This window comes from Salmo salar, chromosome ssa19, assembly GCF_905237065.1.
Source record: "Salmo salar chromosome ssa19, Ssal_v3.1, whole genome shotgun sequence".
NCBI lineage: Eukaryota > Metazoa > Chordata > Actinopteri > Salmoniformes > Salmonidae > Salmo > Salmo salar.
The window spans coordinates 25,025,555-25,050,818 of NC_059460.1; the positions used below are offsets into that span (position 1 = coordinate 25,025,555).

Here is a 25,264-nt window from a genome sequence, read left to right on the forward strand (position 1 = left end):
ATATTTTAGATTCTTCAAAGTAGCCACCTTTTGCCTTGATGACAGCTTTGCACACTCTTGGCATTCTCTCAACCAGCTTCACCTGGAATGCTTTTCTAACAGTCTTGAAGGAGTTCCCACATGCTGAGCACTTGTTGGCTGCTTTTCCTTCACTCTGCAGTCCAACTCATCCCAAACCACCTCCATTGGATTGAGGTTGGGGGATTGTGGAGGCCAGGTCATCTGATGCAGCACTCCATCACTCTCCTTTGTCAAATAGCCCTCACACAGCCTGGAGTTGTGTTGGGTCATTGTCCTGTTGAAAAACAAATGATAGTCCCACTAAGCGCAAACCAGATGGGATGGCGTATCACTTGCAGAATGCTGTGGTAGCCATGCTGGTCAAGTGTACCTTGAATTCTAAATAAATCACTGACAGTGTAACCAGCAAAGCACCATCACACCACCTCCTCTATGCTTCACGGTGGGAACCACAAATGCGGAGATCATCCGTTCACCTACTCTGCGTCTCACAAAGACACGGCGGTTGGAACCAAACATCTCAAATTGGGACTCATCAGACCGATGGACAGATTTCTACCGATCTATTGGCCATTGCTCGTGTTTCTTGGCCCAAGCAAGTCTCTTCTTCTTATTGGTGTCCTTTAGTAGTGGTTTCTTTGCAGAAATTTGACCTGAAGGCCTGATTCACGCAGTCTCCTCTGAACAGTTGATGTTGAGATGTGTCTGTTGAACTCAGAAGCATTTATTTGGGCTGCAATTTCTGAGGCTGTAACTCTAATGAACTTATCCTCTGCAGCAGAGGTAACTCTGGGTCTTCCATTCTAGTGGTGGTCCTCATGAGAGCCAGTTTCATCATAGCGCTTGATGGTTTATGCGACTGCACTTGAAGAAACTTTAAAAGTTCTTGACATTTTCCAGATTGACTGACCTTCGTCTTAAAGTGATGGTGCACTGTCGTTTCTCTTTGCTTAGTTGAGCTGTTCTTGCCATAATATCGACTTTGGTATTTTACCAAATAAGCCTTCTGTATACCACCCCTACCTTGTCACAACACAACTGATTGGCTCAAATGCATTAAGAAGGAAGGAAATTCCACAAATTACCTCTTAACAATGCACACCTGTTAATTGAAATGCATTCTAGGTGACTACCTCATGAAGCTGGTTGAGAGAATGCCAAGTGTGCAAAGCTGTCAAGGCAAAGAGTGGCTACTTTGAAGAATCTCAAATATAAAATATATTTTGACTTGTTTAACACTTTTTTGGTTACTACATAATTCCATATGTGTTATTTCATAGTTTTGATGTCTTCACTATTATTCTACAATGTAGAAAATAGTAAAAATAAAGAAAAACCCTGGAATGAGTAGGTGTGTCCAAACTTTTGACTGGTTATGTATGTATTTTTTTAAGACCACTTTCCAGGGGGTATACTTTTTCACAACTGTATGTAGATTCATGTATTGAGAATGTACAATTTGAAATGGACAGCTAACTGCCAAAATAAAGGAAAAATAAGGTGTTTTAATATGGCATTGGGCTACCATGAGCCAGAATAGCTGGAGCTCTGAGGGATGCGACACCGTTCTTCCACAAGAAATTCCATAATTTGGTACTTTGTTATTTGTGGTGGAAACACTGTCTCAGGCGCCGCTCCGGAATCTCCCATAAGTGTTCATTTGGGTTGAAATCTTAGAATACCTCTATGAAGCAAGCTAGATCTACTCAGTGTTTTCTAAAGCTTACCGGCTTCAGTTATCTTCACATTCCAGCTCAGGCTTCATCTGTACTATGACGGTGGATATTGCTCCTCTAACTTTAGCAGGCTTGTAACTGCGTATTCATGTCGTACATGGCTAGTCAAATGCCAAACTCTTAATTGAGACAATGCTGAAACATCAATCCATGGGCAAGTTAAAATGAAATAATGCAATCTTTGCAAGGGGGAGGGTATCTGATTTTAATTGGTCCTCAACTCACAGCTCAGTGATTTCATTCAGGGTAAGTGGAGTTAACAGTGAGTTAGCCTGCGCCGGAGCAGGTTAGTTCTGAAGGATTTGTTGCCATAGAAATATACTTGGCTAAAAGGTGAACCACTTTCGTATGTCCAGTTATCCCGAGTTGACTAAAGTTACCTCTAACTCCTCAAATCTGATTCGTAGGATACCCCTCTGGTGACTGAGATGGCATATGGTTTACATCGTTTTCATGCTCATCGAACCATTGAGTGACCACTCGTGCCCTGTGGATGGGGGCATTGTCATCCACTGGCCAGCCAAGCATTTTTATAAATGGAGTTTGTGTTGCTTAATTCACCCTGGAACCACATCTGTGTGGAAGCACCTGCTTTCAATATACTTTGTATCCCTTTGTATTTACTTGAGTTTCCATTATTTTGGCAGTTACCTGTATACTTTTATGTTGTCATATCACTATTACTCTAACATACTGTAATCCTGCGATTGAAACAGAACATGGAAGTTTAGGCTTATAAAAGCAGCCTATAATATCTTATGTGCTTCACATCTGACCTTTGCATTTAACATATGCAAAACTGTGAACCAAATGGTCCCAAAACCCAGTATGCAAAACTGTTAACCCAATGGTCCCACATTTCTGGTGACATGGGTCTCAATGTTCCATAGAGAAGGCCACATGCTTGCACTGATTTTAAGTGACTGCTGTGTAGACTCGCACTTTGGGAGCCATTTTAATCGGGATTAAGTTGGCCTCATGACCAGTACAATGTGTCTCTTAATGGTAAAATATCATGGTTGTCCCTGCTTTTAAACTGCTAGGGTGTTAGAAGGCAGGGGAACTCACCACTGAATGTACTACAGCTGCTCAAATGTATTTGTACATCTTCCATTTTTGTTTTTTCAATAAAATAATTTAAAGTGTTACAGTAGTTTATTTGATCATATCACCAATTTAAGCTTTGGTCCACAGAGAAACAGCGGGTATTAAACCATCAAAAGTATGCTAATTTGTCACGTCTCTAACTTTATTATCATACTTTGATTGGGTATTACTTTTGCGAAACCCACCTCTGTGCATTCCCATTATATAATTTGTTGTCTGTGGCTTTGTAGAATAGTTATAGAGCACCATCTAGTGGAAAAATAATTGCTGTGCTGAGAAGTTTTATTATAAATCAAATTGTATTGGTCACACACATATTTAGCAATGTTATTGCAGGTGTAGCAAAATGCTTGTGTTCCTAGCTCCAACAGTGCAGTAGTATCTGACAATTCACAACAATACACACGTAAAATAATGGAATTAAGAAATGTATAAATATTAGGATGAGTAATGTTGGTGTGGCATTGACTAAAATACAGTTGAATAGAATAGTATATACATATGAGATGAGTAAAGCAGTATGTAAACATTATTAAAGTGACTAGTATTCCATTATTAAAGTGTGGTATAGAGGCCACATCTCGGATTTTGTATGTCATCAGGGAAGCTTTGGTTGTTTGTCAGTAGTTCTTACCTATTTGTGGGGCTGCAGGTAGCCTAGTGGTTAGTGTTGGGCCAGTAACCAAAAGGTTGCTGGATCAAATCCCAGAGCTGACAAGGTGAAACATCTGTTCTGCCCCTGAACAAGGCAGTTAACCCGCTGTTCCCTTGTAGGCCATCATTGCAAATAAGAGTTTGTTCTTAACTGCCTAGTTAAATAAAATATTAAAATTGTTTATTTTTTAAGTCTTTTATTTTATTTTATTGAGATAGTGATAGCCCTAGGTTTGAATGAGGGGGCAACTTGGCACTTTCATATTCTGGATGAAACGTGATGTGATATCATCTACACAGAGATGAACAATTATAGGCATTTTAATGAAATGCGTGATTTGACTATCTAGATGCTGTTGATGTTAATTAACAGATATTACCACTTGCTTGGACAAATATGGTGAAAAATCCAACAATGTGAACCAAATGTCATGGCATGATGTCCGTGCAGAGGACCTATTTGGATTTTGTGACAGGTTTTGTCTACTGTGATGCAACTGGAACTACAGAAGGCTATCACTTATCAATGCAATTTTGTTGATTTTTGTGGCTGAAATCACAGTATTGATCATTCATGAGCAACAAACAAGTATAGGCCTATTTTATTATGCTTATAAGGTTACTAGGTTATTTTCATATCAAGGCTTTGAAAGGGTCTCGAATGTGGGTCTATTTATTGTCTGATGCAAAAATAGCCTACAGTATTATATTGTCACCAAACTACATGTAGATGTTGGCATTCAAATATTAATTTGTTAATATTGAATAATGACATTTTTGATAATGAATAATTTGATGACTTTATAGCCCAATACCCTAATGCCTCTTTAGCACACCCTCCAGCGTGCTGTGCAGGTGAGCTGTTTGTAAGCTTAGGAGATCTTATACGTTTTGTTCAATGATATAATATCAGTCCGTTAACATGACTTTGTGAATTTTAAAGCATTTATCCAATCAAAACACGCACATAAAGCGCATAAATGCTTCATAATTCATAAAGTTACGTTAGAACAAAACCTAACAACTTTATGTGAATTTTTAAGCATTTATCCAACCAAAACAAGCACATAAATAGAACAAAATGTATAAGATCTCGTAAGCCTGTGTTACCACAAACCTTATTTCTTGGTGTTTATAAAAATAAAAAAACAGACAAAACCCCCATTAATTTCCCCATAGGCTTTGGCCAACAAGCCATTGCAGAGTTACTGCCTACAAAAAAACTATGGAATTGCCATGGAAATATGTGGGGGAAAGTGCCATGGGGGAAAGATCCTGAATCTCCCCATTACCCCCAACAAAATTAACCTACATTTAGGCTATTGTTTGTGTATTTCACACTATGTTGAGGTACAAAACGGAGCATAATGCTTATATAGATGTCAACCCCAAAGCATGTTTATGTCATCCTTACCAATCAACTGCATTACAAAACGACATTGACTACTACCATCAAAGATTTATGCATGTTAGCTTATACAAACTGCAGTCACTTCTTCTAAACCTGAAAAGTGACAACTTCTACATGTTATGCAGCGAAAACAGCCAACTATATCCAATTCGGACTTAGGTAAGCACATTGTGGGCCTGTTACAATACATAAATCATGACGGATTTGACGAATATCCACTTTGTTAGATCAGATTAGTTAAACGCAAGCCAAGTTGGTCAATGGATCGTCATCATTCCATTGCCTCCTTTTTACCGCATCTAATAGTGCTCTCTATTACGTTGCAATGACGTGACATGAGATCGCATTACTGATGCTGAACACAGAAACAGGCAGAGTTGGATGATGAGCTTTTAAATGGGCGTATCACACTAACTGAGAAGTTCCATGGGAATGTAAACACCATCATTGGAACAGTGTTTATTCATAACGCACGCATTACCAATATGTCTGATTCAGGCCTCCTGCCTGATTCCAAACAGTGTTCTCCGAATTCAGGTATAACCATGCTATCGGGAATTGATGAGGAGCCAACGGAGAATGGTGATGATGAGTTGAAAGATGGCTTATTGGAACCGCCAGAAATGTATATGAAAGACAGGCAAAGAGCGAAATCCCTGCCCGCGTACCCAAAGCAAGCTACGCTTTTTGAAGAAATAGCCAATAACGGCCGAAAACGGGTGAAGTTCGCAGACTCCATGGGGCTTGATTTGACAAGTGTGAAGCACTTCAGCACAACAGAAGACCCGCAAATCCCTTCCAAGGTATTTTCAAGACTGCAGAGCTTCCCCCCTCAACCGCAGGACCGAGAGTATCCAATTGGGGACCTGTGCATAAACTTTCAATCCACCTTGACCATGGACCGTCTCATCCCAACTTTCAAGATGCCAGTTGAGTCTGAACATTTTGAAACCACGGTATTGCAGCGCCACGTCAACCTGGAGAAGGTGACCATCACCCGGTTTGACGTCCGTGGGCAGATTCGGACAAATATTCAAAGTTGTTGTAAGAGGGAAGTTGGTGTGAGGTATACGTTCAACGAGTGGCTGTCTTCCGTGGACGCGCAGGCGATACCCATGCCTGTGGATGACAATATTGTCGGTGAGCGTTATACCTTTACCTTGTACACACCTCCGTTCCTAGACCCAACTTCTTCGGTGCACTTCGCCGTGTACATCAGGAATGACCAGGGCGAGTTTTGGGATAACAACAATGGACAAAACTATACCTTGAAGTATCACTGTACAGGTATGGTGACCTACGAGAGCGCGGCATTTCACGCTACTTGAAACGCGCTCTTATGCACGTGTGTAAAGTTGGTGTCGTTGAACAAGTGTTCTCTATCACGTGGATTGATATATACTTTTCAATAAAGTTAGTATTTTTCCCTTTACATCTGGCCCCACCGTGTTATTATCAAGGTGGTTATGCGTTCATAATGATTATTACGACTAGGCCTACTGAAGATTGATGTGCTAACTTTGAACCAAACAAGGGAACCACTCAGATCCATCCTTTTTAAAAGTAAAACATGGAGTTGCCAAGTTTGCATCTGTCCAGTTGAGTATTTTGACCTTTTCTGGAACAGCATTTAATAACACAAAAATTGCCATTAGGATCCGTGAATGACTGATGAACATTTATCAGCTACACTGCCAGTGGGGACTGCACATACCCAAGACCATACTAAAAGACTGCCAATTAAGTATTTTAAGAGACATGACAGTACAAATACCTGTAATCAAAGGGGACTTCACCTGTTCTACATAATATTTGCATATCATGTAATCTAATCAGAAGGAGAGCTATCCTACTGTGCTGAGTTGTGAATTGTAATGACTTATGAATTCAGATATTTTTATGAATTGTGTTAATCAGTTTCATCATTGTGAATGTTCTCTGCCATATTAACAATTGCAGTACAGTGCACTCCGCTAATATGACTGAATCAAATAATCAATTTAGTGCTAAAAGAAAAGCATAGAATACGCGATGTAAACATCCTTAAATGCACAATGTCCTTGGCACTGTACACATTGTCATACTTATAAGCGCTGGGCACTGTACTTCATATAGTCAACTCATACAGTGTGCACCACCTAATCCTATGTGAATCAACGGTAAAAGATAACGCTAAACTTGTGGCAGCCTATTTCTTAAAGAGTACACTACTTTTGACCTAGTGTGCAATGTTTTTGATATCTGGTCAAAAGCATTACACTAAAGGGAAGGGCTGATCTTAAGTAGTGTACCATTTCAGTCATAGCCTTTGATTCAGGGCCCAGCATATTGCAGTTTGAAAATATGTGATTTATCCTAGTTATAAAATCATGTGAGAAGCTAAATCTGTCAGAGTTCTCTGCCACGAACCATTCATTATTGTTTGTACTCCCATGGACACCAAGGAAAGATTAATGAGCAATCTGTTATATTGGTGTGGATGGCTACACAGTGAAAGGCTTGTTGATCTTGACCAGTGAATATCTACACTGGATTGTTAATTGTACTCGTCAATTCTTGATTATATATTTTTTGATTATTTGTGTACTTCTATTGTATTTGCCAGACATTCTGCTGCACTGTTGGAGCTAGTTCATAGTTAAATCGCCATCAGTCAGCATCTCCACACAAAATAATTTTTCTGGGTGTGCGCCAGCTCATGTTTTTTATTCTACTGTTGGAGCTAGTAACATAATCATTTTGCTGCACCTGGTATAACATCTGCGTATCTGTATACACAACCAATACACTTTCATTTGAATAAAATGGTCTAAGAGGCAGCAGGTTCGTGGCACATATTGTAAAACATGTATTTACTGTTCTCTGTAGAGCACTGGTTTACCTCAATTCATGAGAAGAACAGAGCTCTATGTGTTAGCATGACACAGTGCCTGTTGGCAGACAGCATTGCTGTCCAAATTACAGCTATCACTGAATTGTATATATTCTACATGTTTGGGGGGTGGAACTTGGTCATGCTTTACGTCAACTGCATATCATATTATAAAGCATATATTGCACATCTACGTAGCTATGAAGTCATACATAGGCCAATTACATTATTCAGTAATACATTTAATGTGAAACTTATTTGACATTATAACATCCATATAATTACATAGAATCTCTATGATGACATCACCTTATCAAAACTCCTCCACTGCTTTCTCTACAGTCAGAACTTTCCCAGTGTGTTTGGAATACTGCTGGTGGGTATGTGAGCAGCACACTACTGATGCCAGTGATGTCACTTCCCTTGTTTGGCCTGTCATATAGCCTTTAGTGTAGTGCTACTTGGTGGTTGTCAGGGTTGTTGTCCTATACCGTACCTGTCCCCTGACCAAAGTTCAAGAGGCAAATCAGCAAATCACGTGGAGTTTACTCTGTCAACAGAGAATGGCTGGTTTCCAGGCTGCAGCTCTGCAGTGATAAGAATATCTCCGGACAACATCCACATAGACCAGTGTTCAAATATGAAAACGTTTCAAATAGTATTTGAACTCAGGTCTGGAGTCCGCACAGCATGTTCATGTACTCGTTCATGTAACTGTCCAGTCTTAGACTCTTGGCCTACTGAACTGAATGTACAGACTATAGACAATGAGCCAAACTTTGCATTTTCACAATCTCAATCTTAAATGGTACTGTATGTTGATGTAACAGTGCAACACGGTATGTTGTTTTAATCCTGCAATTCGTGCACTATAGATGACATCAATTGGGCTATTGAATACAGTTGAAGTCGGAAGTTTACATACACTTGTTGGAGTCATTAAAACTCATTTTTCAACCACTCCACAAATTTTTTGTTAACAAACTATAGTTTTGGCAAGTCTGTTAGGACATCTACTTTCTGCATGACACAAGTTATTTTTCCAACAATTGTTTACAGATTATTTCACTTATAATTCACTGTATCACAATTCCAGTGGGTCAGAAGTTTACATACACTAAGTTGATTGTGCCTTTAAACAGCTTGGAAAATTCCAGAAAATGATGTCATGGCTTTAGAAGCTTCTGATAGGCTAATTCATCAGAATTTTTTGGGGACCTCCACAAATCTGGTTCATCCTTGGGAGCAATTTCCAAACGCCTGAAGGTACCACGTTCACCTGAACAAACAATAGTAAGCAAGTATAAACACCATGGGACCACGCAGCCATCATACCGCTCAGGAAGGAGACGCGTTCTGTCTCCTAGAAATGAACGTATTTTGGGGCGAAAAGTGCAAATCAAATCAAATTTATTTATATAGCCCTTCTTACATTAGCTGATATCTCAAAGTGCTGTACAGAAACCCAGCCTAAAACCCCAAACAGCAAGCAATGCAGGTGCAGAAGCACAGTGGCTAGGAAAAACTCCCTAGAAAGGCCAAAACCTAGGAAGAAACCTAGAGAGGAACCAGGCTATGAGGGGTGGCCAGTCCTCTTCTGGCTGTGCCAGGTGGAGATTATAACAGCACATGGCCTAGATGTTCAAATGTTCATAAATGACCAGCATTGTCAAATAATAATAATCATAGTAGTTTTCGAGGGTACAGCAAGTCAGTAACACAAGAGTAAGTGTCAGTTGGCTTTTTCATAGCCGATTTTTGAGAGTATCTCTACCGCTCCTGCTGTCTCTAGAGAGTTGAAAACAGCAGGTCTGGGACAGGTAGCACGTCCGGTGAATAGGTCAGGGTTCCAGCAGGTCTGGGACAACAGGTCTGGGACAGGTAGCACGTCCGGTGAACAGGTCAGGGTTCCATAGCTGCAGGCAGAACAGTTGGAACTGGAGCAGCAGCACAGCCAGGTGAACTGGGGACAGCAAGGAGTCATCAAGCCAGGTAGTCCTGAGGCATGGTCCTAGGGCTCAGGTCCTCCGAGAGAGAGAAAGAAAGAGAAAGAGAGCATATTTAAATTCACACAGGACACCGGAAAAGACAAGAGAAATATTCCAGATGTGACAGACTGACCCTAGCCCCCCGACACAAACGACTGCAGCATAAATACTGGAGGCTGAGACAGGAGGGGTCAGGAGACACTGTGGCCCCATCCGATGAAACCCCCGGACAGGGCCAAACAGGTAGGATATAACCCCACCCACTTTGCCAAAGCACAGCCTCCACTCCACTGGAGGGATATCTCCAACCACCAACATACCATCCCGGGACAAGGCCGAGTATAGCCCACAAAGATCTCCGCCACGGCACAGCCCAAGGGGGGGCACCAACCCAGAACAGCAGCAAAGGCCCTTGTGAAGATGCTGGAGGAAACAGGTAAAAAATTATCTATATCCACAGTAAAACGAGTCCTATAATCGACATAACCTGAAAGGCCGCTCAGCAAGGAATAAGCCACTGCCCCAAAACAGCCATAAAAAAAGCCAGACTACGGTTTGCAACTGCACATGGGGACAAATATTGTACTTTCTGGTCTGATGAAACAAAAATAGAACTGTTTGGCCATAATGACCATCGTAATGTTTGGAGGAAAAACGGGGGAGGCTTACAAGCCGAAGAACACCATCCCAACCGTGAAGCACGGGGGTGGCAGCATCATGTTGTGGGGGTGCTTTGCTGCAGGAGGGACTGGTGCACTTCACAAAATATATGGCATCATGAGAATGGAAAATTACGTGGACATATTGAAGCAACATCTCAAGATATCAGTCAGGAAGTTAAAGCTTGGTTGCAAATGGGTCTTCCAAATGAACAATGACCCAAAGAATACTTCCAAAGTTGTGGCAAAATGGCTTAAGGCCAACCAAGTCAAGGTATTGGAATGGCCATCACAAAGCCCTGACCTCAATCCCATAGAAAACATGTGGGCAGAACTGAAAAAGCGTGTGCGAGCAAGGTCTACAAACCTGACTCAGTTACACCAGCTCTGTCAAGAGGAATGGGCCAAAATACACCCAACCTATTGTGGGAAGCTTGTGGAAGGCTACCCGAAACATTTGACCAAAGTTAAACAATTTAAAGGCAATGCTACCAAATACTAATTGCGTGTATGTAAACTTCTGACCCAATGTGTTGAAATAAAAGCTGAAATAAATCATTATTCAGACTTTTCACATTCTTAAAATAAAGTGGTGATCCTAATTACCCTAAGACAGGGAATTTTTTACATGGACTTAGGTCAGGAATTGTGAAAAACTGAGTTTAAATGTATTTGGCTAAGGTGTATGTAAACTTCCGACTAACCAATGAAATGGACAAAATGTTTCAAATGCGGAATGCTCTTTTTCTTAAACAGTACATGACATGTTGATAATGACTAAACTGTCATTATCAAGTATCCTCTTATTATTCAAACGTAATCAGTCCCAGTTGTCTTAGAATTTGAACCCAGGAAGTATCACTATCTGAAATCTTTAAAATATACTGCTCAAAAAAATAAAGGGAACACTTAAACAACACAATGTAACTCCAAGTCAATCACACTTCTGTGAAATCAAACTGTCCACTTAGGAAGCAACACTGATTGACAAAAAATTTCACATGCTGTTGTGCAAATGGAATAGACAACAGGTGGAAATTATAGGCAATTAGCAAGACACCCCCAATAAAGGAGTGGTTCTGCAGGTGGTAACCACAGACCACTTCTCAGTTCCTATGCTTCCTGGCTGATGTTTTGGTCACTTTTGAATGCTGGCGGTGCTTTCACTCTAGTGGTAGCATGAGACGGAGTCTACAACCCACACAAGTGGCTCAGGTAGTGCAGCTCATCCAGGATGGCACATCAATGCGAGCTGTGGCAAGAAGGTTTGCTGTGTCTGTCAGCGTAGTGTCCAGAGCATGGAGGCGCTACCAGGAGACAGGCCAGTACATCAGGAGACGTGGAGGAGGCCGTAGGAGGGCAACAACCCAGCAGCAGGACCGCTACCTCCGCCTTTGTGCAAGGAGGAGCACTGCCAGAGCCCTGCAAAATGACCTCCGGCAGGCCAGAAATGTGCATGTGTCTGCTTAAACGGTCAGAAACAGACTCCATGAGGGTGGTATGAGGGCCCGACGTCCACAGGTGGGGGTTGTGCTTACAGCCCAACACCGTGCAGGATGTTTGGCATTTGCCAGAGAACACCAAGATTGGCAAATTCGCTACTGGCGCCCTGTGCTCTTCACAGATGAAAGCAGGTTCACACTGAGCACGTGACAGACGTGACAGTCTGGAGACGCCGTGGAGAACGTTCTGCTGCCTGCAACATCCTCCAGCATGACCGGTTTGGCGGTGGGTCAGTCATGGTGTGGGGTGGCATTTCTTTGGGGGGCCGCACAGCCCTCCATGTGCTCGCCAGAGGTAGCCTGACTGCCATTAGGTACCAAGATGAGATCCTGGGACCCCTTGTGAGACCATATGCTGGTGCAGATGGCCCTGGGTTCCTCCTAATGCAAGACAATGCTAGACCTCATGTGGCTGGAGTGTGTCAGCAGTTCCTGCAAGAGGAAGGCATTGATGCTATGGACTGGCCCGCCCGTTCCCCAGACCTGAATCCAATTGAGCACATATGGGACATCATGTCTCGCTCCATCCACCAATGCCACGTTGCACCACAGACTGTCCAGGAGTTGGCGGATGCTTTATTCCAGGTCTGGGAGGAGATCCCTCAGGAGACCATCCGCCACCTCATCAGGAGCATGCCCAGGCGTTGTAGGGAGGTCATACAGGCACGTGGAGCCCACACACACTACTGAGCCTCATTTTGACTTGTTTTAATGACATTACATCAAAGTTGGATCAGCCTGTAGTGTGGTTTTCCACTTTAATTTTGAGTGTGACTCCAAATCCAGACCTCCATGGGTTGATAAATTGGATTTCCATTGATTATTTTTGTGTGATTTTGTTGTCAGCACATTCAACTATGTAAAGATAAAAGTATTTAATAAGATTATTTCATTCATTCAGATCTAGGATGTGTTATTTTAGTGTTCCCTTTATTTTTTTGAGCAGTGTACTTTGAGTGTTCACTGCAGCCTGCCTGGAATGCCAGATGGTCGGGACTTGCCATTTGGTACTATTCTATTGGCCCATTAAGCTAGGCAAGCTCAATCAAGCACAGATAAAGTATTTGAAATTACTTAAACCATATTTGAATCCAGGTCTCCTCCCTTGTTGTTCATGTACTTCCAAACAGCTTTTGTTGATCACCCTAAAATACTGATCAGAAGCAGATAAGATATTTTATTTTATTATCCCTTCTTTCTTTTCTCTCAAACTCTTGAACGTGCCGTCCTTGGCCAGCTCTCCTGCTATCTCTCTCAGAATGACCTTCTTGATCCTAATCAGTCAGGTTTCAAGACTGGGCATTCAACTGAGACTGCTCTTCTCTGTGTCATGGAGGCTCTCCGCACTGCTAAAGCTAACTCTCTCTCCTCATCCTTCTAGACCTATCTGCTGCCTTTGATACTGTGAACCATCAGATCCTCCTCTCCACCCTCTCCGGGTTGGGCATCTCCGGCGCAGCGCACGCTTGGATTGCGTCCTACCTGACAGGTCGCTCCTACCAGGTGGCGTGGCGAGAATCTGTCTCCGCACCATGCGCTCTCACCACTGGTGTCCCCCAGGGCTCTGTTCTAGGCCCTCTCCTATTCTCGCTATACACCAAGTCACTTGGCTCTGTCATATCCTCACATGGTCTCTCCTATCATTGCTATGCAGACGACACACAATTAATCTTCTCCTTTCCCCCTTCTGATAACCAGGTGGCGAATCGCATCTCTGCATGTCTGTCAGACATATCAGTGTGGATGACGGATCACCACCTCAAGCTGAACCTCGGCAAGACGGAGCTGCTCTTCCTCCCGGGGAAGGACTGCCCGTTCCATGATCTCGCCATCACGGTTGACAACTCCCTTCTGTCCTCCTCCCAGAGTGCTAAGAACCTTGGCGTGATCCTGGACAACACCCTGTCGTTCTCCACTAACATCAAGGCGGTGACCCGATCCTGTAGGTTCATGCTCTACAACATTCGCAGGTCCTAATCCAGGCACTTGTCATCTCCCGTCTGGATTACTGCAACTCGCTGTTGGCTGGGCTCCCTGCCTGTGCCATTAAACCCCTACAACTCATCCAGAACGCCGCAGCCCGTCTGGTGTTCAACCTTCCCAAGTTCTCTCACGTCACCCCGCTCCTCCGCTCTCTCCACTGGCTTCCAGTTGAAGCTCGCATCCGCTACAAGACCATGGTGATTGCCTATGGAGCTGTGAAGGGAACGGCACCTCCATACCTTCAGGCTCTGATCAGGCCCTACACCCAAACAAGGGCACTGCGTTCATCCACCTCTGGCCTGCTGGCCCCCCTACCTCTGAGGAAGCACAGTTCCCGCTCAGCCCAGTCAAAACTGTTCACTGCTCTGGCACCCCAATGGTGGAACAAGCTCCCTCACGACGCCAGGACAGCGGAGTCAATCACCACCTTCCGGAGACACCTGAAACCCCACCTCTTTAAGGAATACCTAGGATAGGATAAAGTAATCCTTCTAACCCCCCCCCCCCTTAAAAGATTTAGATGCACTATTGTAAAGTGGTTGTTCCACTGAATGCACCAATTTGTAAGTCGCTCTGGATAAGAGCGTCTGCTAAATGACTTAAATGTAATGTAAATATTTGGAGATGACATATGTGGGAGCTTTCAACTTTGATCCTTGTGTGTTAATAGAATCTTTATACCAGTCTGTCTACTACAAGGTCACTGCTTATCTAAAACCAACAAAAGGGTTTGCCTCCAGGTATAATTAAAGCCTCCAGGTATAATGTATTATGATGCAGCTTTAATGCATTGTAAGACTTGTCATAATAAAATAATAGTGTCATAAAGCGGAGCAAGGCAGTTAACCCACTGTTCCCCGAAGACGTGGATGTTGATTAAGGCAGCCCCCCACACCTCTCTGATTCAGAGGGGTTGGGTTAAATGCGGAAGACACGTCAGTTGAAGGCATTCAGTTGTACAACTGACTAGGTATCCCCCTTTCCCTAAAGCAACTTAAAGTCATGCATGCATACATTTGACATATGGGGGGCATCAGCAAGAATCTAACCCATCACCCCTGGCATTGCAAGTGCCATGCTCTACCGACTGAGTCATGACAAGTGTATGGAGACAATAATGTGATTCAGATCTGCATTTCTTTAATCTGTTTATACACCATCTTACATGATGACAAATCATATATACACAACACACAATAGAAAAATATAACAAGGGAATCAAGGCCGTGTGTACACCGTGGCACTGTTACAACTCTTACAGATCACAAAAGAAGCTCATTATTGTAGTATGGTGAAGAGGGTACAGTATATAGTGACCAAGGACAATCGTTACGTCGTCAACGCTGCACAGTTGCCAAGTCGGAAATCAACCATCCCCTTGCCTCGTCCCACCACACACACACACACACACACACACACACACACACGTGAGCAATATGGTAGAATCTCTATTGCCTACCGAAAGGCTAGGTGGCATTATTACTATTATTTCTAATGCCTATCTGATGCTTTCAGATCTAAGACAGTCCATCACAAAATGTCTAGGGCAGTGTTTCCCAACCCTCTCGTGGGGAACGCTAGATAGTCCACATTTTTGTTTTAGGGCTGCACTGACACATTAAAATAATCAACTACATCAGCAAGCCCCTGTCTAGTTGAATCATGTGTGTCAGTACAGGGCTAGAACAAAAATGTGGAGGGTTGGGAACAATGGTCTAGAGATAAAGGACAATTTGATGTCGGAAAAAGTAGGCTCAACCCATAGGCTTTCCCCCTATCCATCCAATGAGGGCGTTGGAAAATAAAGCTTCTGTGTGAAAGGTAAAGTGAGGTTGCGGTTCAGTGCTCCGTCTCCCATGGTCTCTTGGGCATCGTTTCCTCTCGTTCTGAGACACTCCATCAATGCCCATCGGTGGTTCCTCTTCGACCCCTACCCCTCAACAATAGTCTTCTGGGTTGGGTACATCTTGCCTATGGCAACCTGTGGAGAAAGGAGAAAAAAAATGACTTAAAGGGGAAGTTCACCGGAATTCCATAATTTGATATGTCGTCCATACAAATTGTTAGGATAAGTTGTGTTGGCAATCACAACGAATGTGTTGCAAATCTGATTGATTTTGTAAATAAACATCACTATATAGGGAGCATTTGCGTGCCCTAAAATAAAACTTGGTTGTTGGAGGTTGTCAGACAACCTGGGCTTCATTTCCCCACAACATTTTAGTGGTTCAGATGAATACTGTAGGCAGATGTCTGACAAATCCATACTGAACTGTGGGATCAAAGCTCGGTTCATCGATACTGCAAGTTACAACATTGACCTACAGTATCAAAGTCTGGTGACCTGTTCTGACGGTCCGCTGTGAAATTGGAATCTAGACAGTCAAGACTCCTCATGAGTGCACAATCTGTTTAAATGTGGTGCCAGTTCCACAGTTCAGATTAAAATGCATACTTTTCCCTTGCTATGGGCATCTTTGTATATTTGCACATATTATTGACAGTCACCTGCTACTTCAAACATTAGGCGATGACTATACTCATCTATCCTACACACAGCCTTCGAAATCACAATTCCCATGTATTAAGTTGTTCACAGCTTTTAACTTATCAGCACTCAATACACATACTGTATATACAAGTACAAACTCAGCAAAAAAAAGAAACGTCCTCTCACTGTCAACTACGTTTATTTTCAGCAAACTTAACATGTAAATATTTGTATAAACATAAGATTCAACAACTGAGACATAAACTGAGCATGTTCCACAGACATGTGACTAACCGAAATGGAAGAATGTGTCCCTAAACGGGGGGTAAAAGTAAAAAGTAACAGTCAGTAGCTGGTGTGGCCACCAGCTGCATTAAGTACTGCAGTGCATCTCCTCATGGACTGCATCAGATTTGCCAGTTCTTGCTGTGAGATGTTAGCCCACTCTTCCACCAAATCACCTGCAAGTTCCCGGACATTTCTGGGGGGAATGGCCCTAGCCCTCACCCTCCGATCCAACAGGTCCTAGACGCGCTCAATGGGATTGACATCCGAGCTCTTCGCTGGCCATGGCAGAACACGGACATTCCTGGCTTGCAGGAAATCACGCACAGAACGAGCAGTATGGCTGGTGGCATTGTCATGCTGGAGGGTCATGTCAGGATGAGCCTGCATTAAGGGTAGCACATGAGGGAGGAGGATGTCTTCCCTGTAACGCCTGCAATGACAACAAGCTCAGTCCGATGATGCTGTGACACACTGCCCCAGACCATGACGGACCCTCCACCTCCAAATTGATCCCGCTCCAGAGTACAGGCCTCGGCGTAACGCTCATTCCTCCGACGATAAACACGAATCCGACCATCACCCCCGGTGAGACAAAACCGCGAGTCGTCAGTGAAGAGCACTTTTTGCCAGTCCTGTCTGGTCTAGTGACTGTGGGTTTGTGCCCATAGGAAACGTTGTTGCCGGTGATGTCTGCTGAGGACCTGCCTTACAACAGGCCTACAAGCCCTCAGTCCAGCCTCTCTCAGCCTATTGCGGACAGTCTGAGCACTGATGGAGGGATTGTACATTCCTGGTGTAACTCCGGCAGTTGTTGCCATCCTGTACCTGTCCCGCAGGTGTGATGTTCGGATGTACCAATCATGTGCAGGTGTTACACGTGGTCTGCCACTGCGAGGGCAATCAGCTGTCTGTCCTGTCTCCCTGTCTTATACATCTCACAGTACGGACAATTTATTGCCCTGGCCACATCTGCAGTCCTCATGCCTCCTTGCAGCATGCCTAAGGCACATTCACACAGATGAGCAGGGACCCTGGGCATCTTTCTTTTGGTGTTTTTCAGAGTCAGTAGAAAGGCCTCTTTAGTGTCTTAAGTTTTCATAACTGTTACCTTAATGGCCTACCGTCTGTAAGCTGTTAGTGTCTTAATGACTGTTCCACAGGTGCATGTTCATGAATTGTTTATGGTTCATTGGACAAGCATGGGAAACCGTGTTTAAACCCTTTAAAATGAAGATCTGTGAAGTTATTTGGATATTTACTAATTATCTTTGAAAGACAGTGTCCTGAAAAAGGGACGTCTTTTTTTGCTGAGTTCACATACACGCACACACAAACACTTCCTAACCTGCTGTATCAACAGAACCAAAGCAGCTCATCCCTCCCTCTTCTCATGCAAGTAGCCTAGCGGTTAAGAGCATTGGGCCAGTAACCCAAAGATCGCTGGTTCAATTCCCCCAAGAGGAAAGGTCTGCCGTTCTGCCTTTGAGCAAGGCAGTTAACCCCCAATAACAATTGCTCCCCGGGCACCGATGACATGGACGTCGATTAAGGCAGCCCCCCACACCTCTGATTCAGACCTCTCTGATTAAATGCGTTAGACACATTTCGGTTGAACGCATTCAGTTGTGCAACTGACTAGGTATCCCCTTCCCCAAACACTGACTGACACTGGGGCTAAACACAATATATGGCTTCAACATTAAAGATGCCTCAAAGTGAGTCAATGAAGCCATCTGTTAAAAGCCCGGCTGGTAAAATGCGGGCAACTTGCTGCCCTCACGGGAAAGGAAGTTGTGACAGAGAAATGAGCGAACATATGCAAGGTCGGCTAAGGCTGCGCCTGTTCATTTCTCAAAGGGATGGCTCAGCAAAGAGGAGCATTAAGATCCATTTCGCAGAGCCCCGCCCCTGTGTAAATATGCCTGTGTTCTGTTGACACAAGCCATCCGTCAGAACCCCCTACGGCTGCCACAGCCAGAACAGGGAGCACAGCCATCTACTGGACGTGGATATATAAACCAACAAGGCCTGTTAAAGGCCTGTGTTAAAGTTTGCACCTGCTTATGGCTGGTTTAAAAGTGCAGAGCTACATTACCCTAGCAGGTTTATAAACCTACCAGGCCTTCGCAACAGGCACCCGTTTTCTTTTTGCCATCTTCTTCATTACTGTGTTACAGTTTGTACTGGTTAATATTGCTGGATTTAAAAAAAAAACACAGAATATTGCAGTGTACTCCTTTCCCTTTACCTGGCTTATAACAAACTAAAGTGATGCCAAAGGCCTTGGTGTTATTTTGGGGGTCTTGCTTTCTGTCTGGACATTAAAGTATTGGGGAAAGACTTCAACACTGTTGCCTGTCCAACTGTACAAAGACCAAGCCTTTTCAACAGAGTACTGGTTTGGATTGTATTCTATATGCTATTTTGTAGTAGGCTGTAAAGGGTTTTCACCACTTCTGAATGTGTCAGACGACGTTCCGGCCCCATTCATTTTCAAATGGGGGAACGTGGAGCAAAGCGCAGTGGATTGTGGGAAGGTGAGTGGCAAGAACCCTGCCAGAGGAGCGGTAGAACTTGATGCAAATTACATATGGCTACCGCTGCCATTACTCAATCTGGTGAGGAGCAGATGTTTGCTTGAAAATCTCCTGTTCATGAAACATAGTTCCACCGGTCATTAGTTTCGGGCAAGCAAAACCAAAACATATGGAGGAAAGTCAAGCATTGCTGGGTCTGGTTTTCCAACTCTATATGATGTCGCTTTGCTAGAATACGGAGACAAAATCAGAAGGTCAATGGCATGGAGGATGATTATAGAGATTGTTGGTGTTGATGGTGGGTGAAAAAAGATATGCACAACGATGTTTGCTTGGGCTGCTTACTAGCTAGAAAACTCAAATCAACCCAAACCTAAAAACTGATCACAGCCACAATTTGTGAATGTGTTGACTAAATTAAAATTGTGAAATCACCAGTAAACACATTACATTGTAAAGATACATTAATCATGACTTTTTCCATGTAATATGCTACCAATTGGATTCTGGTATGATAACATGATTATATTATAGCTTTTGGCTCTTTCATTGTGCCTGTGTCATGACTTGGGCTGTTACTGTGACCGTATTACCACCACACCGGCGGTCAAGAGTCATTAGACAGTTAAATTCAGTGTGACCATTTAGTCACGCCCCTTCTCCCCTGATTGCTCAGTTTGGCCGGGCAGCCAGCTCTAGGAAGAGTTTTGGTGGTTCCAAACTTCTTCCATTTAAGAATGATGGAGGTCACTGTGTTCTTGTGGACCTTCAATGCTGCAGATATTTGTTGGTACCTTTCCCCTGATCTGTGCCTCGATACAATTCAGTCTCGGACAATTCCTTCGACCTCAAGGCTTGGTTTTAGCTCCGACATGGACTGTCAACTGTGGGACCTTATATAGACAAGTGTCTGCCTCTCCAAATCATGTCCAATCAATTGAATTTACCACAGGTGGAATCCAAGTTGTAGAAACATCAAGGATGATCAAAGTAAACAGGATGCACCAGAACTCAATTTCGAGTCTCATAGCAAAGGGTCAGAATACTTATCTAAATAAGGTATGCGTTTTATTTTTAATACATTTGCTAAAATTTAAAAAAAAATATGGTTTTTGCTTCTTTTTAATTTTTTTTATCCATTTTAGAATAAGGCTGTAATGTAACAAAATGTGGAAAAAGTCAAAGGACCTGAATACGTTCCGAAGGCACTGTACATACGCAGTGTGTGAGTTTCAAGTTTGAGTAAGAATTTTCCACCATAAAAATGCACCTTTCGCATAATGCATAAATCGCATTTGTGGTCACTTTGGAGAATTGTGTTTTCCTGCTATTGGAACATTCGCGCTAATAGCCTACTGCCGTGTGCGCATTGCCGAGCTTACAATGTGAAGAAATAGCCTAATAGTGTATCAACATTTTAAGTTAAAATGCTCTCATATGTTGCATCAGGCTCATTGCTTAAAACAGGTTTTTTGATGCTAGTGGTTGCAATAATCTAATCGCATCCCACAACTGTCCCAGACTACGTTTGGAATATTGATTTTCACACAGCTCCCAGCTGTGGCCTGGACACCATATGTGAATTAATTGCCCCCCATTTATCTTCCGCGTTTGTACTGTTAGATGACCTAAACTGGGATATGCTTAACACCCTGTCCGTCCTACAATGTAAGCTAGACGCCCTCAATCTCACATACATTATCAAGGAACCTACCAGGTTCAACCCTAAATCCGTAAACACGGGCACACTCATAGATATCATCCTGGCCAACCTGCCCTCTAAATACACCTTGCTGTCTTCAACCAGGATCTCGGTGATCACTGCCTCATTATCTGCGTCCGTAATGGGTCCACGGTCAAACAACCACCTATCACCACTGTCAAACGCTCCATAAAATACTTCAGCGAGCAGGCCTTTCTAATCAACCTGGCCCGGGTATCCTGGAAGGATATTGACCTCATTCCATCAGTAGAGGATGCCTGGTTATTCTTTAAAAGTGCTTTCCTCACCATCTTAAATAAGCATGCCCCATCCATTCACTCCAGACTTGACTGCCCTTGACCAGCACAAAAACATCCTGTGGCGTACTGCACTAGCATCACATAGCCCCCGCGATATGCAACTATTCAGGGAAGTTAGGAACCAATATACACAGGCAATTAGGAAAGCAAAGGCTAGCTTTTTCAAGCAGAAATTTACATCCTGTAGCACAAACTCCAAAAAGTTCTGGGACACTGTAAAGTCCATGGAGAATAAGAGCACCTCCTCCCACCTGCCCACTGCACTGAGGCTAGGAAACACTGTCACCACAGATAAATCTACAATAATCGAGAATTTCAATAAGAATTTTTCTACGGCAGATCACGTGATGGAGAGTCATGTGAGTGAGGTGCTTCAGCAGGCAGCCGGGAGAAGGGAATTATAATTATTATATTCAACCCAAGGGCACAACGGCCACTAGCCGCAAAAGGAATGGATTTTTTTAGGGTGCATTATGGCCACACAAAGGGGATGCAGTTGAGAAATTTGATGCATTATCAAGTTCTTGTAAAATTGAATGAGAGACTGATGAAGTGTATACAGCCTGCGCAAAAAAAAAGCAGAGCTCATGCCGTTCAACTTTTTTCAAATCATTAGTCGCATCATTCAGCCTTACAATGTATCAAAACATATAGCCCCAACATTTGTATCACAACTAACGTTACATAAATAACTCTAAATTAAGCATATAGGAGTACATGTTTCTTTGTTAACTGCTCAACACAGAATAGCTGCATGTCCAGACTCCCGCAAATCCTTTGGAGAAAATATAATTTCTATTTTATTCAGCTATGTTAAATTGTATTCTTCATACTATAAAATAATGCCACAGAATTCTAAGCAAATCTTGTCTGCTAAATGAACAAGTGTAGCCCACAGCCATATGGCATAGTCAGATCAGGGCTTAACATAAGGACAACTCCGAGTACGCTATTCTGTTCTTCTGAAATAGAATACATTTTCTTCATATCATTTATTGTGATGGATTTAGACTTTTTAAAATGTAGATGTTCCAAAAGGTCTGCATCAGTGGCTTGTAGGCTATGCGTGGAAGCCAGGAGATGCTAAATGTGTTTATGTTAATTAACGGTCAGTTACCTTGATCACCGGCTTACAAAATGGCATGACCGCCACCGCCCTAGTCATGGCATTGATCATTATAGCTCACTTCCTGTAAAATACGTAGGCCTACAGTACATGTAAAATCAGTGGTGTGAAGTACTTAAGTAAAAATACTTAAAAAGTACTACTTAAAACTTAAAGGATCAGACCCCTCTTTTTCAATTTTCACCTAAAATGGCATACCCAAATCGAACTGCCTGTATCTCAGGACCTGAAGCAAGGATATGCACATTCTTGATACCATTTGAAAGGAAACACTTTGAAGTTTGTGGAAACGTAAAATTAATGCAGGAGAATAACACATTAGATCTGGTAAAAGATAAAGTAAAACCAAGCGGTTTTTTGTATTTCTTTGGTATTTTTCTTGTACCATCTTTGAAATGCAAGAGAAAGGCCATCCTGTATTATTCCAGCCCAGGCACAGTTTAGATTTTGGCCACTAGATGGCAGCAGTGTATGTGCAAAGTTTTAGACCAATCCAATGAACCCTTGCATTTCTGTTCAAAATGTTGCATCAAGACTGCCCAAATGGTTTATTAATAACTAAGTTCATAACTGTGTACTCAGCTCAAACAATAGAATGGTATTATTTCACTGTAATAGCTACTGTAAATTGGACAATGCAGTTAGATTAAAAATAATTTAAGCCTTCTGCCAATATCAGATGTCTACTGTATGTCCTGTGATTTTTGTTTGTTACTTACAACCTCATGCTAATCACATTATCCTACGTTAGCTCAACCGTCCCGAGGGGGACGTAGAGGGTAAGTCATTTTTGGGGGTAACTGTACTTTACCATTTATATTTTTCGGCAACTTTTACTTCACTACATTTCTAAAGAAAATGTACTTTTTACTCCATACATTTTCCATGACACCGAAAAGTAGTCGTTACATTTTGAATGCTTAGCAGGACAGAAATTGTCAAATTCACTCACTTATCAAGAGCACATCCCTGCTCATCCCTATTGCCTCTGATCTGGTGAACTTACTAAACACAAATGCATCTTTTATAAATGATGTATGAGTGTTGGAGTGTACCCCTGGCTATCCATAGATTTTAAAACTTGAAAATGGTGCTTAGTCTAAGGAATTTGACACTTTAGTATATTTAGAACCAAATACTTAGAATTGAGTAACTTCCACTTTTACTTGAGTAACTTTCTATTAAAAAGGTATTTATACTCTTACTCAAGTAAGACAATTGGGTACTTTTTCCACCTCTGTGTAAAATGAACAAATTAATGGGTACTTTGGGTAAAATAAATTGTGGCTTTGACTTAGAAACATTGTTGTGCAAATCGCTCTTCACCTACCATCAACAATCTCTGCAATCCTCCACCATGTCATTGACGTTCTGATTTTGTCTCAGTACCCTAAAATCATTCTCAGCAAATAAAAAAAAGGTGGAATTACAAGACTCCCCACGCGTCATTATTTTACTTTTTGTCATTTTTAATTTGGCTTACAATTTGACTGCTCCTTATTTTCATGTACAGTACTGTACCTAGAATACAAGGACTGGGTTTGCACAAAATTTTATATGTTAGAAAAATAATGTAGAAAATATGGCTTACAGTTTAGCCTCATACATCTACTGGTATACTTTTTTTATTGAGAACATATACAGAACATACACTTGGTTGGAGTCATTAAAACTCATTTTTGCAACCACTCCACAAATTTCTTGTTAACAAACTATAGTTTTGGCAAGTCGGTTAGGACATCTACTTTGTGCATGGCACAAGTCATTTTTCCAACAATTACTTACAGACAGATTATTTCACTTATAATTCACTGTTCGAGTGGGTCAGAAGTTTACATGCACTAAGTTGACTGTGCCTTTAAAACAGCGTAGAAAATTTCAGAAAATGTCATGGCTTTAGAAGCTTCTGATTGACTCAAATGATGTCAATTAGCCTATTGGAGGAGTACCTGTGGATGTATTTCAAGGCCTACCTTCAAACTCAGTGCCTCTTTGCTTGACATCATGGAAAAATCAGAAGAAATCAGCTAATACCTAAAAAAAAAATTTTTTAAATCATCTGAACAAACAATAGCACGCAAGTATAAACACCATGGGACCACACAGCCGTCATACCGCTCAGGAAGGAGACACATTCTGTCTCCTAGAGATGAACGTACTTTGGTGCAAAAAGTGCGAATCAATCTCAGAACAGCAAAAGGACCTTGTGAAGATGCTGGAGGAAACAGGTACAAAAGTACCTATATCGACAGTAAAACAAGTCCTATATCGACATAACCTGAAAGGCCACTCAGCAAGAAAGAAGCCACTGCTCCAAAACCGCCATAAAAAAGCCAGACTACGGTTTGCAACTGTACATGGAGACAAAGATCGTACTTTTTGGAGAAATGTCCTCTGGTCTGATGAATCAAAAATAAAGCTGTTTGGCCATAATGGCCATTTATGTTTGGAGGAAAAAGTGGCAGCCTTGCAAGCCGAAGAACGCCATCCCAACCGTGAAGCACGGGGGTGGCAGCATCATGTTGTGGGGGTGCTTTGCTGCAGGAGGGACTGGTGCACTTCACAAAATATATGGCGTCATGAGAATGTACAATTATGTGGATATATTGAAGCAACATCTCAAGACATCAGTCAGGAAGTTAAAGCTTGGTCGCAAATGGGTCTTCCAAATGAACAATGACCCCAAGCATGCGTCCAAAGTTGTGGCAAAATGGCTTTAAAGGACAACAAAGTCAAGGTATTGAAGTGGCCATCACAAAGCCCTGACCTCAATCCCATAGAAAACATGTGGGCAGAATTGAAAAAGCGTGTGCGAGCAAGGAGGCCTTTCAAACCTGACTCAGTTACACCAGCTCTGTCAGGTGGAA

General features: G+C 42.5%; 2 protein-coding genes across 3 annotated transcripts in view; one reads left to right on the forward strand and one right to left on the reverse strand.

The window, feature by feature from the left end:
- The first annotated feature begins 4,505 nt into the window (after positions 1 to 4,505).
- Positions 4,506 to 7,748, forward strand: LOC106578584 (protein phosphatase 1 regulatory subunit 3G-like). Its single transcript, XM_014157571.2, has one exon. It carries the CDS (start codon positions 5,415 to 5,417, stop codon positions 6,255 to 6,257), a length of 843 nt encoding a protein of 280 aa, XP_014013046.1. The 5' UTR covers positions 4,506 to 5,414; the 3' UTR covers positions 6,258 to 7,748.
- Positions 7,749 to 15,051: 7,303 nt separating this feature from the next.
- LOC106578582 (LYR motif-containing protein 4B-like) overlaps positions 15,052 to 25,264 on the reverse strand; it is a 71,390-nt gene continuing 61,177 nt past the window's right edge. For both annotated transcript variants that reach the window (XM_045702158.1, XM_014157570.2), the window contains exon 3: positions 15,052 to 15,914. In XM_045702158.1, coding sequence (XP_045558114.1) covers positions 15,905 to 15,914 — 10 coding nt within the window. In that variant the 3' untranslated portion in view covers positions 15,052 to 15,904. The remainder of the gene's footprint in view (positions 15,915 to 25,264) is intronic.